The sequence below is a fragment of the Equus caballus genome, chromosome 23 (assembly GCF_041296265.1).
Source record: "Equus caballus isolate H_3958 breed thoroughbred chromosome 23, TB-T2T, whole genome shotgun sequence".
Lineage (NCBI taxonomy): Eukaryota > Metazoa > Chordata > Mammalia > Perissodactyla > Equidae > Equus > Equus caballus.
The window spans coordinates 54,132,431-54,145,806 of NC_091706.1; the positions used below are offsets into that span (position 1 = coordinate 54,132,431).

A 13,376-nucleotide genomic window follows, 5' to 3' on the forward strand; every position below is an offset into this window, starting at 1 on the left:
GATAATCCAGGCCGAGGGTTGGCGTATAAAATGTGTCCTGGTGGATGTGAAAGGGGACGGAGATAAGTGAGAATCAGAACAGTCCTCTAGATAAGTGTGATGGACGTCACTTTACAGGAAAGGAGAGTGAGGGACCAAGAGTTCAGAGCGATGCTGGAAGTCCCACATCTGGTTAGTGATTTTCAAACTTTGGTGAATATGAGAATATTCTGGAGAGTGTGTTAAAAGTGTATGTCCCCTGAAACCTCACTCCATAAAATAAAAATCTGATTTTTAACAAGCACTCCAGGTGATTATCATGCTCACACATCTGTAAACCCACTGCCTGTGGTAAGTGCTTGGCTGATTGTAATCTGTGCCTGCTTTCTTCCTTTCAGGATATGGCCCGGTTTTCTGTTTTATTACCAAAACATTAAAATAGCATGGCGGGCCAGAAGAGAAGATTTTCTAATTCTACACATTTGGGAAATTGCTGCCTAACTTTGAAAAACATGGAAAAGACATGCAGCTTTCATGCCCTTGCCCGCTAAGGAGGAACATGTATGACAAGACATTGCACGAGTCAGAGATGCCTTGTGTCAGACGTGGACTGCTTCACAAAACAGAAGGAAAGCAAATGACCAGCAAGTGTCTGGAAAAGTCTTACACTTTAGCAAAAAAGACAGGAAGACATCATTTACCCTCCCCCATTAAATTTGTAACAGTAAAGAGTGGGAGGTGACATCCAATTTCCTGTGTTGCCAAGGAATAAGAAGAAGAAATGGGACTCTTAGGCCATTTATTGGTGTGACTGTAAATTGATACAATCTTTTTGGAGGGCAGTTTGGTAAAATGTATCAAAACGCTTACAAAATACACCCTTTGTGCTCGTTACTCCTAGGAATTTATCTTTAAAAAATTATTGGAGATACGTACAAAGAATTAGGTATGAAGAAAGATGTCCAATAGAGTGTTAGTTGTAATAGCAAATATTCAAACGAATCTGAATATCCAAAAATTGGAGGTAAATTATAATTTAGCTATAATTAGATTGTGAAGCTGCCAAGTGAAGATCGTGTTTTCACATAATGGTTAATGTCCTAAAGAAATGGTGACTTTGTAATATGAAATGAAAAACGCATATGTAAGCATTTTACAGTATTGATTTTATTTTAAAATTAACTGTACAAAAAGTCTAGGAAGAGATATATATATATATATTTTTTTTTTTTACTGTATTTGAGGCATGGATATTGGAAAATTTTAGTTTTCTTGCTATTTTTCTGTCTCTTCACATTTTTCTACAATGAATATAATCAAATAAAAATAAAGCTGTTTTAAAATATAAAAATGGACTTAGAAAGATCCAGTTCTTGAAAACACCCTGTTTCTGGTAATGAAGCCAAATTTAAAGTAGTAATAAGAGCAGTTCTGTATGAGTTTCATCTTTATTTTGTTAAAAAAGAAGGTCATTAATGACTATACAGTCAGAACGATATTTGTGTTTACAACAACTTCAGAAAAGCTGGGCATTTAATACAGAATATTAAAGGCAAACTATTTAAGAAATCATATATACACGTTATAGTGTGCCAGATCTTTTTCAAATTAATATGACTTTTTTGGAGGTGATGTCAGGATCATGGCAGAGTGAGTTGTTCCCTTTGTCTCTTCCCTCTAAGTTACAACTAAATGGACGTTCATTAACCAGCAGAGCATTCCCTGCACAGCACAACAGGATGTCTGAAAGATCCACACAGCTGTGCATCTGAAGGTGAGGGGACTGAATCCCTGAGAGGCAGTGGAACTAGGTGAGCACACCCCTTCCTCTCCCCAGTGGCAGCAAGCCAGGTTGCAGATCCTCACACAGTGGCCGGGGCAACTGTAAGAGCAGGCAAAGGCAGCCTGGCCCATGCAAACACTTTCAGAGTTTTAGCCCAGCCTACAAGAGGACCCGCTATGCCATGGCAGGCCCACCAGTGGGAATGCTCTACACTGAGTGGTGGCAGCTCAGCCCCCATGAAGGTGCCTGCCTGCCACACTCAGCACAAGCAAGAAGGTACCCAACCAGTCAGAAGATGCCTCACCCTCAGAACACAGCAGCCATTGTGTAGGCACCTCTCCCACCTAGCATAGCAGCTCAGTGGTCCCCTGCCAAGCACAGCAGCCCCACCCATACAAGAGTGACCTGCCTGCTCAGTGCAGAGGCTCAGCCCTTGTGAGTCCAACCTGCAGATTGGCTGGGGCCAGCCCTCATGAACACAGATCAGCCCTGCCCACACAACCTCCAGCAGATAGGGTGGGATCAGAAAACACTGTTCCTGCTACCTCCCATCAGGGGCAAGTGGAATCTGTGACCTGATACTACCACAAATGTGCTAGCAAAGGATCAGTTCATCAAACACTGTGAAGAACTACAGTAACACTTCAGAGCAGAAGGAAAATGACAAGTCTCCAGAAACCAATCCTGAACTCACAGAAATTTACAGTCTACATGACAGAGAATTCAAAATAGTTGTCATAAAGAAATTCAGCGATTTACAAGACAACCCAAAAAGACAGTTCCATGAGGTCAGGAATAAAATTAATGAGCAAGGAATACTTAGCCAAAGAGATTGAAACTCTAAAAAAAAACCAAACAGATTCTGGATGTGAAGAACACAATTAGTGAGATAAAAAATGATCTAGAAACCATGAAAAAAATAGAACTGATGTTACAGAGGACAGAATTAGTGAATTAGAGGACAGAAATATATAAATGCTTCAGGTGGGGGGGGAAGGGAAGTAAGATTGAAAAAAAATGAAGAAATTCTTTGAGAAATATCTGACTCAATTAGGAAAAGCAATATAAGGATTATAGGTATTCCAGAGGGAGAAAGGAGCAGAGAGCTTCTTCAAACAAACAGCTGAGAACTTCTCAAACCTTGAAAAGGAACTGGACTTAGAAATACATAAAGACAATAGAACTCCTAATTACATCAATGCAAAAAGACCTTCTCCAAGGCATATATTAAAACTGGCAAAACTCAGTGACAAAGAAAAAATATTAAGGGCAGCAAGGCAGAAGAAAATAACCTACAAAGGAACCTCTATCAGGCTTTCAGCATATTTCTCAGCAGAAACCTTACAAGCTAGGAGAGAATGGAATGATATATTCAAAATATTGAAAGACAAATCTTTCAGCCAGACATACTCTATCCAGTGAAACTTTCCTTCAGATACAATGGAGAAATAAAAGCTTTCCCAGATAAACAAAAGCTGAAGGAGTTCATTGCCAATAGGCCTCCCTTACAAGAAATGATAAAGGAAGCCCTCTAACCTGTAGCAAAAAGGCAAAGGTTTACAAAGCTTTGAGTCAGGAGATAAATAGACAAAATCAGAAAATTGAAGCTCTCTATCAGAACAGGTTAGCAAATGCTTAACTTTAACATAAAAGATAAACATAAGGAAAGCATGAAAAGTAATTATAAACACTTTAATTTAGTCACCAACAACACAAAAAAGAACAATTTGTGACAATAATAACTCAGAAGGAGAAAAGGAAAGGGATTGAACCTGCTTAGGCTAATGGAGCTAAGATGCTGTCAGAAAATGGACTATCTCATTTATGAGATCTTATACAAACCTCATGGTAACCACTAAACGTAAAATCAGAGCAGACCCACAAATCATAAGTATCAAGAAAACTGAGAAAACCATTACAGAAACTCACCAAACTGAAATGGCAATCAGAAATACAAGAGAAAATAAACATTAGAAATATAGAATGCCTGGAAAACAAGATAAAATTACAGTAGTAAGCCCTCATGTATCAAAAATCACTCTAATTGTTAATGAGTGAATTCTCCAATCAAAAGACACAGAGTGACTCAATGGATTAAAAAACAAGAACCACAATACCCTGGCTCCAGGGAACACATTTCAGCTCTAAAGACAAATGTCAGCTCAGAGTGAAGGGATGAAGACAATACTCCAAGCAAATGTCAAGCAAAAGAAAGCCAAGGTGTTGCCTGAGATCAGGCAAAGCAGCCTTAAAGATAGAAAAGACAGTGAGAAACAAAGAGGGGCAGTATATAATGACAAGAGAGACATTCCTCCATAGGAAATAACACTTATGAATATATATGCACCTAACACAGGAGCACCAAAGTATATAAATCAACTACTAATAGACCTAAAGGGAGAAACTGATAGCAATGCAATAATAGTAGAGGACCTCAACACCCCATTTTCATCAATGGATAAATCATCCAGATAGAAAGTCAACAAGGAAACAGTGGCCTTAAATGAATCACTATACCAGATGGACTTATTAGATATATATAGAACACTCCATCCCAAAACAGCAGAATACACATTTTTCTCAAGTGCACATGGAACATTCTCAAAGATAGACCATATGTTGGGAAACAAGGCAAGCCCCAATGAATTTAAGAAGATTGAAATATCACACATCTTTTCTGATCACAATGCTATGAAACTAGAAATCAACTACAAGAAAAAAGCTGGGAAAGGCACAAAGCACAAATATGTGGAGATTAAACAGGATGCTACTGAACAACCACTGGATCAATGAAGAAATCAAAGGAGAAATAAAAAAATACCTGGAACATGGAAGCAACCTAAGTGCCCATCGACTGATGATTGGATAAAGAAGATATGCTATATATACAATGGAATACTACTCAGCCATAAAAAAGGATAAAATTGTCCCATTCACAACAACATGGATGACCTTGAGGGTATTATGTTAAGTGAAGTAAGCCAGATAGAGAAAGACAATCTCTGTATGACTCCACTCATATGTGGAAGTTAAACATGTGGACAAGGAGAACAGGATTAGGGGTTACCAGAGGAAACGGGGAGTGCGGGGTGGGCACAAAGGTTGAAGTGGTGCACCTCTAATATGACTGACAAATAATAATGTACAGCTGAAATTTCACAAGTTGTAAGCTATCATAACCTCAATAAAAAATAAAATAGAAAAAAAGAACAAGAAAAAAAATACCTGGAGATGAATGAAAATGAAAACAATGTACCAACTCTTATGGGATGCAGCAAAACCAGTGCTAAGAGGTAAATTTATAGCAATACAGTCCTACTTCAACAAAGAAGAAAAATGTAAAATAAACAATCTTTAACTACACCTAGCAGAACTAGAAAAAGAAAAAACAAACAAAGCCCAAAGTCAGCAGAAGGAGGAAAATAATAAAAATTAGAGCAGAATTAAATGAAATAGAGACTAAAAAAGCAATACAAAGGATCAATGAAACTAAGACCTGGTTCTTTGAGAAGGTAAAATTGACAAACCTTAGCCAGATCCACCAACAAAAGAAGAGAGAAGGCACAAATAAATAAAATTAAAAATGCAAGAGGAGAAATTACAACAGATACCACAGAAATACAAGGCATTATAAGAGAATACTATGAAAAACTATATGCCCACAAATTTGATAACCCAGAAGAAATGGATGAATTCTTAGACTCATAAACCTCCCAAAACTGAACCAAGAAGAAATAGAGAATCTTCACAGACCAAAATAAAGAGATAGAAACAGCAATCAAAAACTTCCCAAAAAACGAAAGTCCAGGCCCAGATGGCTTTTCTGGAGAATTCTACCAACATTCAAAGAAGAGTTAATACCTTTCCTTCTAATATTCTGAAAAATTGAAGTAGGTGGAACGTTTCCTAACTCATTCTGTGATGCCTACATCACCCTGACACCAAAACCAGACAAGGACAAATGAAGAGGGAGAATTACAGGCCAATATTGCTAATGAACATAGATGCAAAAATCCTCAGGAAAATACTGACAAATAGAGTACAGCAATACATTAAAAGGATCATACACCATGACCAAGTGGGATTTATACCAGGGACACAGGAATGGTTCAACATCTGCAAACCAAAGTGACATACCACATTATCAAAATGGTGAATAAAAACCACATCACCATCTCAATAGATGCAGAGAAAGCATTTGACAAGATCCAACATCCATTTGTGATAAAAACTCCCAATAAAATTGGCATAGGAACAGAGTACCTCAACGTAATAAAGGCCATATATGACAAACCCACAGCCAACGTCAAACTTAATGGTGAAAAACTGACAGCCATCCATCTGAGAAAAGGAACAAGACAAGGGTGTCTACTCTCACCACTCCTGTTTGACATAGTACTGGAGGTTTTGGCTAGAGCAATTAGGTAAGACAAAGAAATAAAAGGTATTCAGTTGGAAACAAAGAAGTAAAACTCTCACTTTTTGTGGACAACATGATTCTATATATAAAAAACCCTAAAGAATCCACCAGGAAACTATTAGATATAATCAATAACTACAGCAAAGTGGTGTGGTACAAAATCAACCTACAAAAATCAGTTGCATTTCTACACACTAGAAACAAACTAGCAGAAAGAGAAGTCAAGGATACAATCCCACTTACAATCACAACAAAAAGAATAAAATGTCTAGGAAAAAATTTAACCAAGGAGGTGAAAGACCTTTGCACTGAAAACTATAAGACGTTATTGAAAGAAATTGAAGAAGACATAAAGAAATGGAAAGAAATTAGATATTCCAGTCCATATTCATGACTGGAAGAATAAACATAGTTAAACTGTCCATACTACGTAAAGCAATCTACAGATTCAATGCAATTCCAATCAGAGTCCCAATGACATTCTTCACAGAAATAGAACAAAGAATCCTAGAATGTATATGGAACAACGAAAGACCCCAAATAAGCCAAAGCAATCCTGAGAAAAAAGAACAAAGCTGAAGACATCACAATCCCTGACTTCAAAATATACTACAAAGCTATTGTAACCAAAACAGCATGGTCCTGGCCAAAAAACAGACACACACAGATCAGTGGAACAGAACTGAAAGCCCAGGAATAAACCCACATATCTATGGGCAGCTACTCTTAGACAAAGGAGCCAGGAACATACAATGGAAAAAAGAAAGTCTCTTCAATAAATAGTGTTGGGAAAAGTGGACAGCCACATGCAAAAGAATGAAAGTAGACCATTGTCTTACACCATACATAAAAATTATCTCAAAATGGATTAAAGCCTTGAATGTAAGACCTGAAACCACAAAACTCCTAGAAGAAAATATAGGCAGTACACTCTTTGACATCAGTCTTAGCAGCACCTTTTTGAATACCATGTCTACTCTGGCAAGGGAAACAAAAAATAAGCAAATAGAGCTACATCAGACTAAAAAGCTTCTGCAAGGCAAAGGAAACTATGAACAAATCAAAAAGACAACCCATCAACTGGGAGAAAATATTTGCAAGTATATATCGAACAATGGGTTAATTTCCAAAATATATAAAGAACTCATACAATTCAACAACAACAAAAAACCTGATCAAAAAATGGGCAGAGGATATGAAAAGACATTTTTCCAAAGAAGATACACAGAAGGCCAACAGGCACATAAAATATGTTCAACATCACTAATTATTAGGGAAATGCAAATCAAAACTACAATGATGAAGACAAAAAATAACAAGTGTTGGAGAGGATGTGGGGAAAAGGGAACCCTCATACACTGCTCATGGGAATGCAAACTGGTGCAGCCACTATGGAAAACAGTATGGAGATTCTCAAAAACTTGAAAATAGAAATACCTTATGATCTAGCTATCCCACTACTGGGTATTTATCCAAAGACCACGAAATCAACAATACGAAGAGATTTATGCACTCCTATGTTCATTGCACCATTGTGCACAATAGCCAAGATGTGGAAGCAACCCAAGTACCCACTGACTGATGAATGGGTAAAGAAAGTGGTATTAATACATACAATGGAATACTACTTGGCCATAAAAAAGACCAAATTGTCCCATTTGCAACAACATGGATGGACCTTGAGGGTATGATGTTAGGTGAAATAAGCCAGACAGAGAAAGAGAAGAATGTTTATTTCACTCATATGTAGAAGATAAACACTGGGATAAAGAGAAGAGATTAGTGGTTACCAGAGGGGAGGGGGTGGGCAAAACAGGTAAATGGGCACATATGTATGATGACAGATAAAAAATAGACTATTCATGATGAGCACTATGTAGTCTATACAGAAACTGATATATAATAATGTAACCTGAAATTACACAATGTTATAAACCATTATGACCTCAATAGAATAATTTTTTAAATATTTGACTTTTGTTTCTACTGCTTTTTATGAATTGATGTATTATTTTACATGAGTTGGTAATTTTTGCCTTTAATGATGAAAATGGAAGCTAGCTTCTTAACTTTTTTACTGTTAATTTTATAGGAATGTGTTTTGTTTTCTATCACAGGGAGATTTTTTCCTCAGATAAATTATTACCTTTCATCGTGGTGTATTACTAGATCCTTTAGTGATTATCTCTTGTCTGTTTAAAGAGTCCATAAAGCCGATCTGTTTGTGTCTAGGAGGCTGTCTTCAAGATAATAAGCTGCTAATTGTAAACAGTAAAATAAACCAGTTACCCTCCAGCATTAATGTTCAGCTGTTTGCGTTGCATCTGATGTTGACTCTTGGATTCTCTGATGCAGTGGTTTCAGCTCTGGCTGCACATTAGAGATCCATTGATGCCCGAATGGATCTGAAGCCTGGGTTCTCTGGTTCTGTAACCGGTGATTTGTTTCACTGTGCTGTGATAGATACTATACCTTACTTTCCATCATTCTCAGTAGATGTCTGAGGATGTCAAGGCAAAATCATGTGAGCATTTTTCTTGTTGCCTTCAGAAAGCACAGATCTCCCCAACTTACAGAGGTTCTTTTCTTCATCCAGTTGCCTTTTAGCAACCTCATTTTCAGGCTTCTCAAATGGAGCATACTCCAGTTTTCTGTTATCCATCATTCGCTCTTTATATAAAGCTGATATAATTTTCCTCATGCCTCAGTCTTGAGGACCTTGCTGACCGTTTCTTCCTGGAATGCTTCTCACTTCTGTGATGCTTCACCACAGGGACTTTTTTTTTTAAGCTACAAAATTAAGTGAGCACTGTATTCAGTTTTGAGCATTTCAGAGTTTCCCCAGTGGATTATAGGCATAATGGAAAAGCTCTAGCTTAGTGACAGCCCCTTGGAAGAGTGCCAAGATATTGATTAGTGGATTTGCATCTGCCTAGAAATCTTTATTGGCATTATAAGGCCCTTATTTTTGTTTTGCATTGGTTTTCATTATTTTGAGGATGACACAACCAGAATAGTTCATATGCAGAGTGTTAACCAAAAGAGAGTGGAGAACATCTTGCAGCTACAGAATGACATTTCCTAATTTCATTTACCTACTTGGATACATTGCTTGTGGGATTTAAAGTGATTTATTTCAAATTTCCCATTGTTAACACTTTTCCCAGTTCTTAGTTGATTATAAGCATGCTGTCTTGTGGGCATATTGTGTGTGTGTTGGGTAGGGAGATGTATGCTTGTTTGTGTGTGTGTGCTGTGTGTAGTAAAAGTTAAAGTTTTGTTTTTCAAGAGTATGTGTTTTGTAAATTTAATTGTGTCTTTATCTTACTGTATTACTGTACCAAACACAGTCCTACTTGTAGTAAATGGAATGTATATTACCCTACATTGTGAAGATCATTGGTAAAATCAATATACAGTATCTTTTGAATTTGGTAGGTGAAAGATACATGCCATTGTTTTAATTGTTGTATTTTTATTTTTAGTAGTTGGAACTTCATTTAATAAACTTTAAAAACAAATAAAGACTGGAGAAGAGTAGAATAGGAGGGTTGCAATTGAGACCTGACAATATTTTGCAATTAATATCAGTGCATCCTGGAGTTGTTTATAATAGGCAAAAGCTTACAAAGGGCTGAAATTCTCAGTGGTCAGGGGATGTCTAAGTAAAGTGCCTCAATTCAAATAAACAATGCATCTCTCTGCACCAGTATGGAACAATGTCTGTGATAAAGGTGGAAATCAGAAAAATACATACAGTAAAATAATGCAGTTTGTGTGGGTGCGTAGATAGCATATTTATGCTTTATGTTCATAGCAAGTTTCTGGAAGGAAGCTTAGTAATAACCTCTGAGGTATGACTCTGAGACCTACTACCTCATACCTTTATGTACTGTTTTAACTTTTTACCATAAGTATCTACTCTTTTAACTTATTCATTTTAAGGCACCGAGACTAGAGGAGACTGGCTTTGCAGCAGTTCATGTAAAATGATAAAATAATGTCTTCCTTAACTCGACATTGAATTCTGTTAGGTCGTGTCTGGGACACTGTATCCAGTTCTGGGCTCAATGCCTTCAGGGGAACATGGACCATCTCAAAAGCACCAATGGAAAGATGTGGAGGCTGGGAACACCATGCCACGTAAGTAATGGTTAAAGGAATTGAGAGTATGTCTAACCATGTAAGAGACAACCCTGAGTGAGAATTTCAAATATTTAAAGGGCCGTCGTTCAGTTATGGACTTATCTATCTCCCTCACTATTCGATAAGCCTCCATAAAAGAGGAACCATGTCTTTTTTCACTTATCAGTATGGGATCCTCTGTTCCTTGTACTTAGCAGAAGTTCTGCAAATATTTGTGTAAATGAAAATATGATCATTCCTACTTAAAACCCTTTGTCAGCTCTTCAAACAACTTCTCCGTCTTCACTTTCAGCAGGTGGCTTCAATTCCTTCTTCACTGACAAAATTGAAGCATTGGCAAAGAACTTCCAAGGACATCTCCCCATTATCTTCCCCCAAACTCTGCAGCCATTTCCAACAATGCACGCCAGCATCACCCGGAGGACTTGTTAAAATAAGACCGCATGGCCCTGCCCCAGAGCTTTCTGGTTTTGTTTTTGTTTCTGTTTTTTATAAGTCATCAGTTTGGGGCATCTTAATCTGGGGTTCATGGCCATCTTGAAATTGTGTACACGTTTCTGAACTAGTGTCACAGTGCCCCTTTCTATGTCTTTGCATCTTCCAGCCTCTGTTAAGCTTGTTGATTTCTGCTCCCAGTATAACCCATATAACCCATTCCATTGGTGAACAGAGGGAATTCTTAGATCTTTTTTTTTTTTTTTTTTTGATTTTGGATTAAAGTTAATCTTTCTGTAACTTTCATTTGTCTTTCTCTGGTCTTCTGGACCTACTAACAAGCCATCTGATCTCTTTTCCACACGATACAGTTCTAATATTTGATGGCAGTCTATCTGTTCCCCCAAGAAACCTTTTGCCTGAGCCTCTTTAGCTTTTTCTTCTCCCAGTGTTATTGAGATAATTGACATACAACACTGTAAGTTTAAGGTTCACAACATAATGACAACATAAGTATAAATTCTGAAATGATTATCACAATAAGGTTAAACATCCATCACCTCATATAGTTACAGAAAAAAACTTTTTCTTGTGATGAGAACTTTTAGGATCTACCCTCTTAGCAAAACTTTCAAATATACCATACAGCACTGTTAACTTTAGTCACCATGCTGTACATTACAGCCCCACTGTTTATTTATCTTATGACTGAAAGTTTGTATGTTTGACCACCTTCGCCCAATTTCCCCATCCTCCACCCCCTGCCTCTGGGAACCACAAACCTGATCTCTGTTTCTTTGAGTTTAGTTTTTTTTTTTTTTTAGATCCCCCATATAGGTGGGAGTGTGTGTCTTTCTCTGTCTGACTTATTTCACTTAGCCATAATTCCCAGAAACTCCAAACATGTTGTCACAAATGGTGGGATTTTCTTCTTTTTTTATGGCTGAATAGTATTCCATTGCATATACACCACAACTTCTTTATCCATTCATCTGTTGATGGACACTTAGGTTGTTTTTATGTCTTGGCTATTGTAAATAATGCTGCAACGAACATAGGGTTGCAGATATCTCTTTGACATTGTGATTTTGTTTCCTTCAGATATATACCCAGAAGTAGAATTGCTGGATCATATGGTAGTTCTATTTTTAAATTTTGGAGGAACCTCCATACTGTCTCCTGTAATGGCCGTACCAACTTACATTCCCACCAACAGTGTACAAGGGTTCCCTTTTCTCTACATCATCACTGGCGTTTGTTATCTCTTGTCTTTTTGATGATAGCCATTCTAATAGGCATGAGGTGATACCTCACTGTGGTTTTGATTTGCATTTCCCTGATGATCGTGATATTGGGCACCTTTTCATGTACCTGTTGCCCAATTGAATATCTTCTTTGGAAAAATGTCTATTGGGGTCCTTTGCTCATTTTTAATGGATTATTTGGGTTTTTGCTCTTGAGTTGTATGAATTCTTTATATATTTGGATTTTAACCCCTTATCAGATAGATGATTTGCAAATATTTTCTCCCATGCCATAGGCTGCCTTTTCATTTTCTATAGGAGCTTTTAAGTTTGATGTAGTCCCACTTGTTTATTTTTTATTTTGATGCTTGTACTTTAGGTGTCATATACAAAAAATCATTGCCATGACCTATGTCAAGAAGCTTTTCCCCTATGCTTTCTTCTAGAAGTTTTATGATTTCAGGTCTTACATTGAAGTCTTTAATCCATTTCGAGTTAATTTTTGTGAGTGGTGTAGGTGTCAGACAATGTTTCAGAGTTTCTGATTCAGGAGGGGTGGTATGGGGCCTGATTATTTACATTTCTAAGTTCCACGTGATGCTGGAACCACACTTTAAAACTGCTATCATCGACGTTGCTCATCCACTTAGCACTGGATCCTGTAACTCTCACTTCGTCAAAGTCATCACCCTAAAAGCTACCCCTCTCTCCATAATCAAATTTTTCCTCATTATTGAATCATTTTTCTCAGTGCACAAATATGCTGTTTCTCCCATTAAACAATATTTCTTGACCACAGTTCTGTGTGCTATTTGTTTTATTGCTTTGCCTTTCATTGGAGTATAACTCCTCTTCTCACTGCCTCCAATTCCTCTTCATTCTTTCTTCAGCCCACTCCAATTCAGATTTTGCCAACACCGCACTTCCAACACCACCAAAATTATTCTCAAGGTTACTGCTTTACTAACTCTCCTGATCAATTCTCAGACTTCATCCTTTTGTTCCTGGCAGCAGCATTTGATACATTTCATCCCTCCCTCCTCTTTGATAAACTTTCTTCGTGGCCTCCATGGACACCACAGTCCATGTTCCTTCTCTCTCAGCGGTTGCTACTCAGTCTCCTTTGCTGGGTCCTCCTCTTCTCCCTGATCTCTTAACTTTACCTGCCACGGGGCTCGATCCTTGGACTTCTCTATCTTCCCCCATTCCTTTGTGACCGTTTCTCATCTTCTGCCCAAATCTTCCCTCCCAGCACTCTCCCATCTCAGTTGTTGGCTGTTCCATCCTTCCAGTTCCTCAGACCAAAAGCATGGAGTCATCCTTGACTCTTCAAAACCCACATTCACACCAGGAAACTTGTATTCACTCT

General features: G+C 37.6%; 1 protein-coding gene and 1 long non-coding RNA gene across 15 annotated transcripts in view; both read left to right on the top strand.

Annotated features, from left to right (window-relative positions):
• Positions 1-1,330, top strand: part of LOC100065486 (S-methyl-5'-thioadenosine phosphorylase) — a 48,308-nt gene extending 46,978 nt beyond the window's left edge. For all 14 annotated transcript variants that reach the window (XM_070248890.1, XM_070248889.1, XM_070248893.1 and 11 more), the window contains one exon: positions 378-1,330. In XM_070248890.1, the coding sequence (XP_070104991.1) occupies positions 378-416 (39 nt within the window). In that variant the 3' untranslated portion in view covers positions 417-1,330. The remainder of the gene's footprint in view (positions 1-377) is intronic.
• Positions 1,331-10,214: 8,884 nt separating this feature from the next.
• LOC138920459 (uncharacterized) lies at positions 10,215-12,805 on the top strand. The gene is made up of 2 exons (XR_011431637.1): positions 10,215-10,325; positions 10,621-12,805. It is a non-coding gene; the product is annotated as an uncharacterized lncRNA (long non-coding RNA).
• Positions 12,806-13,376: the final 571 nt, after the last annotated feature.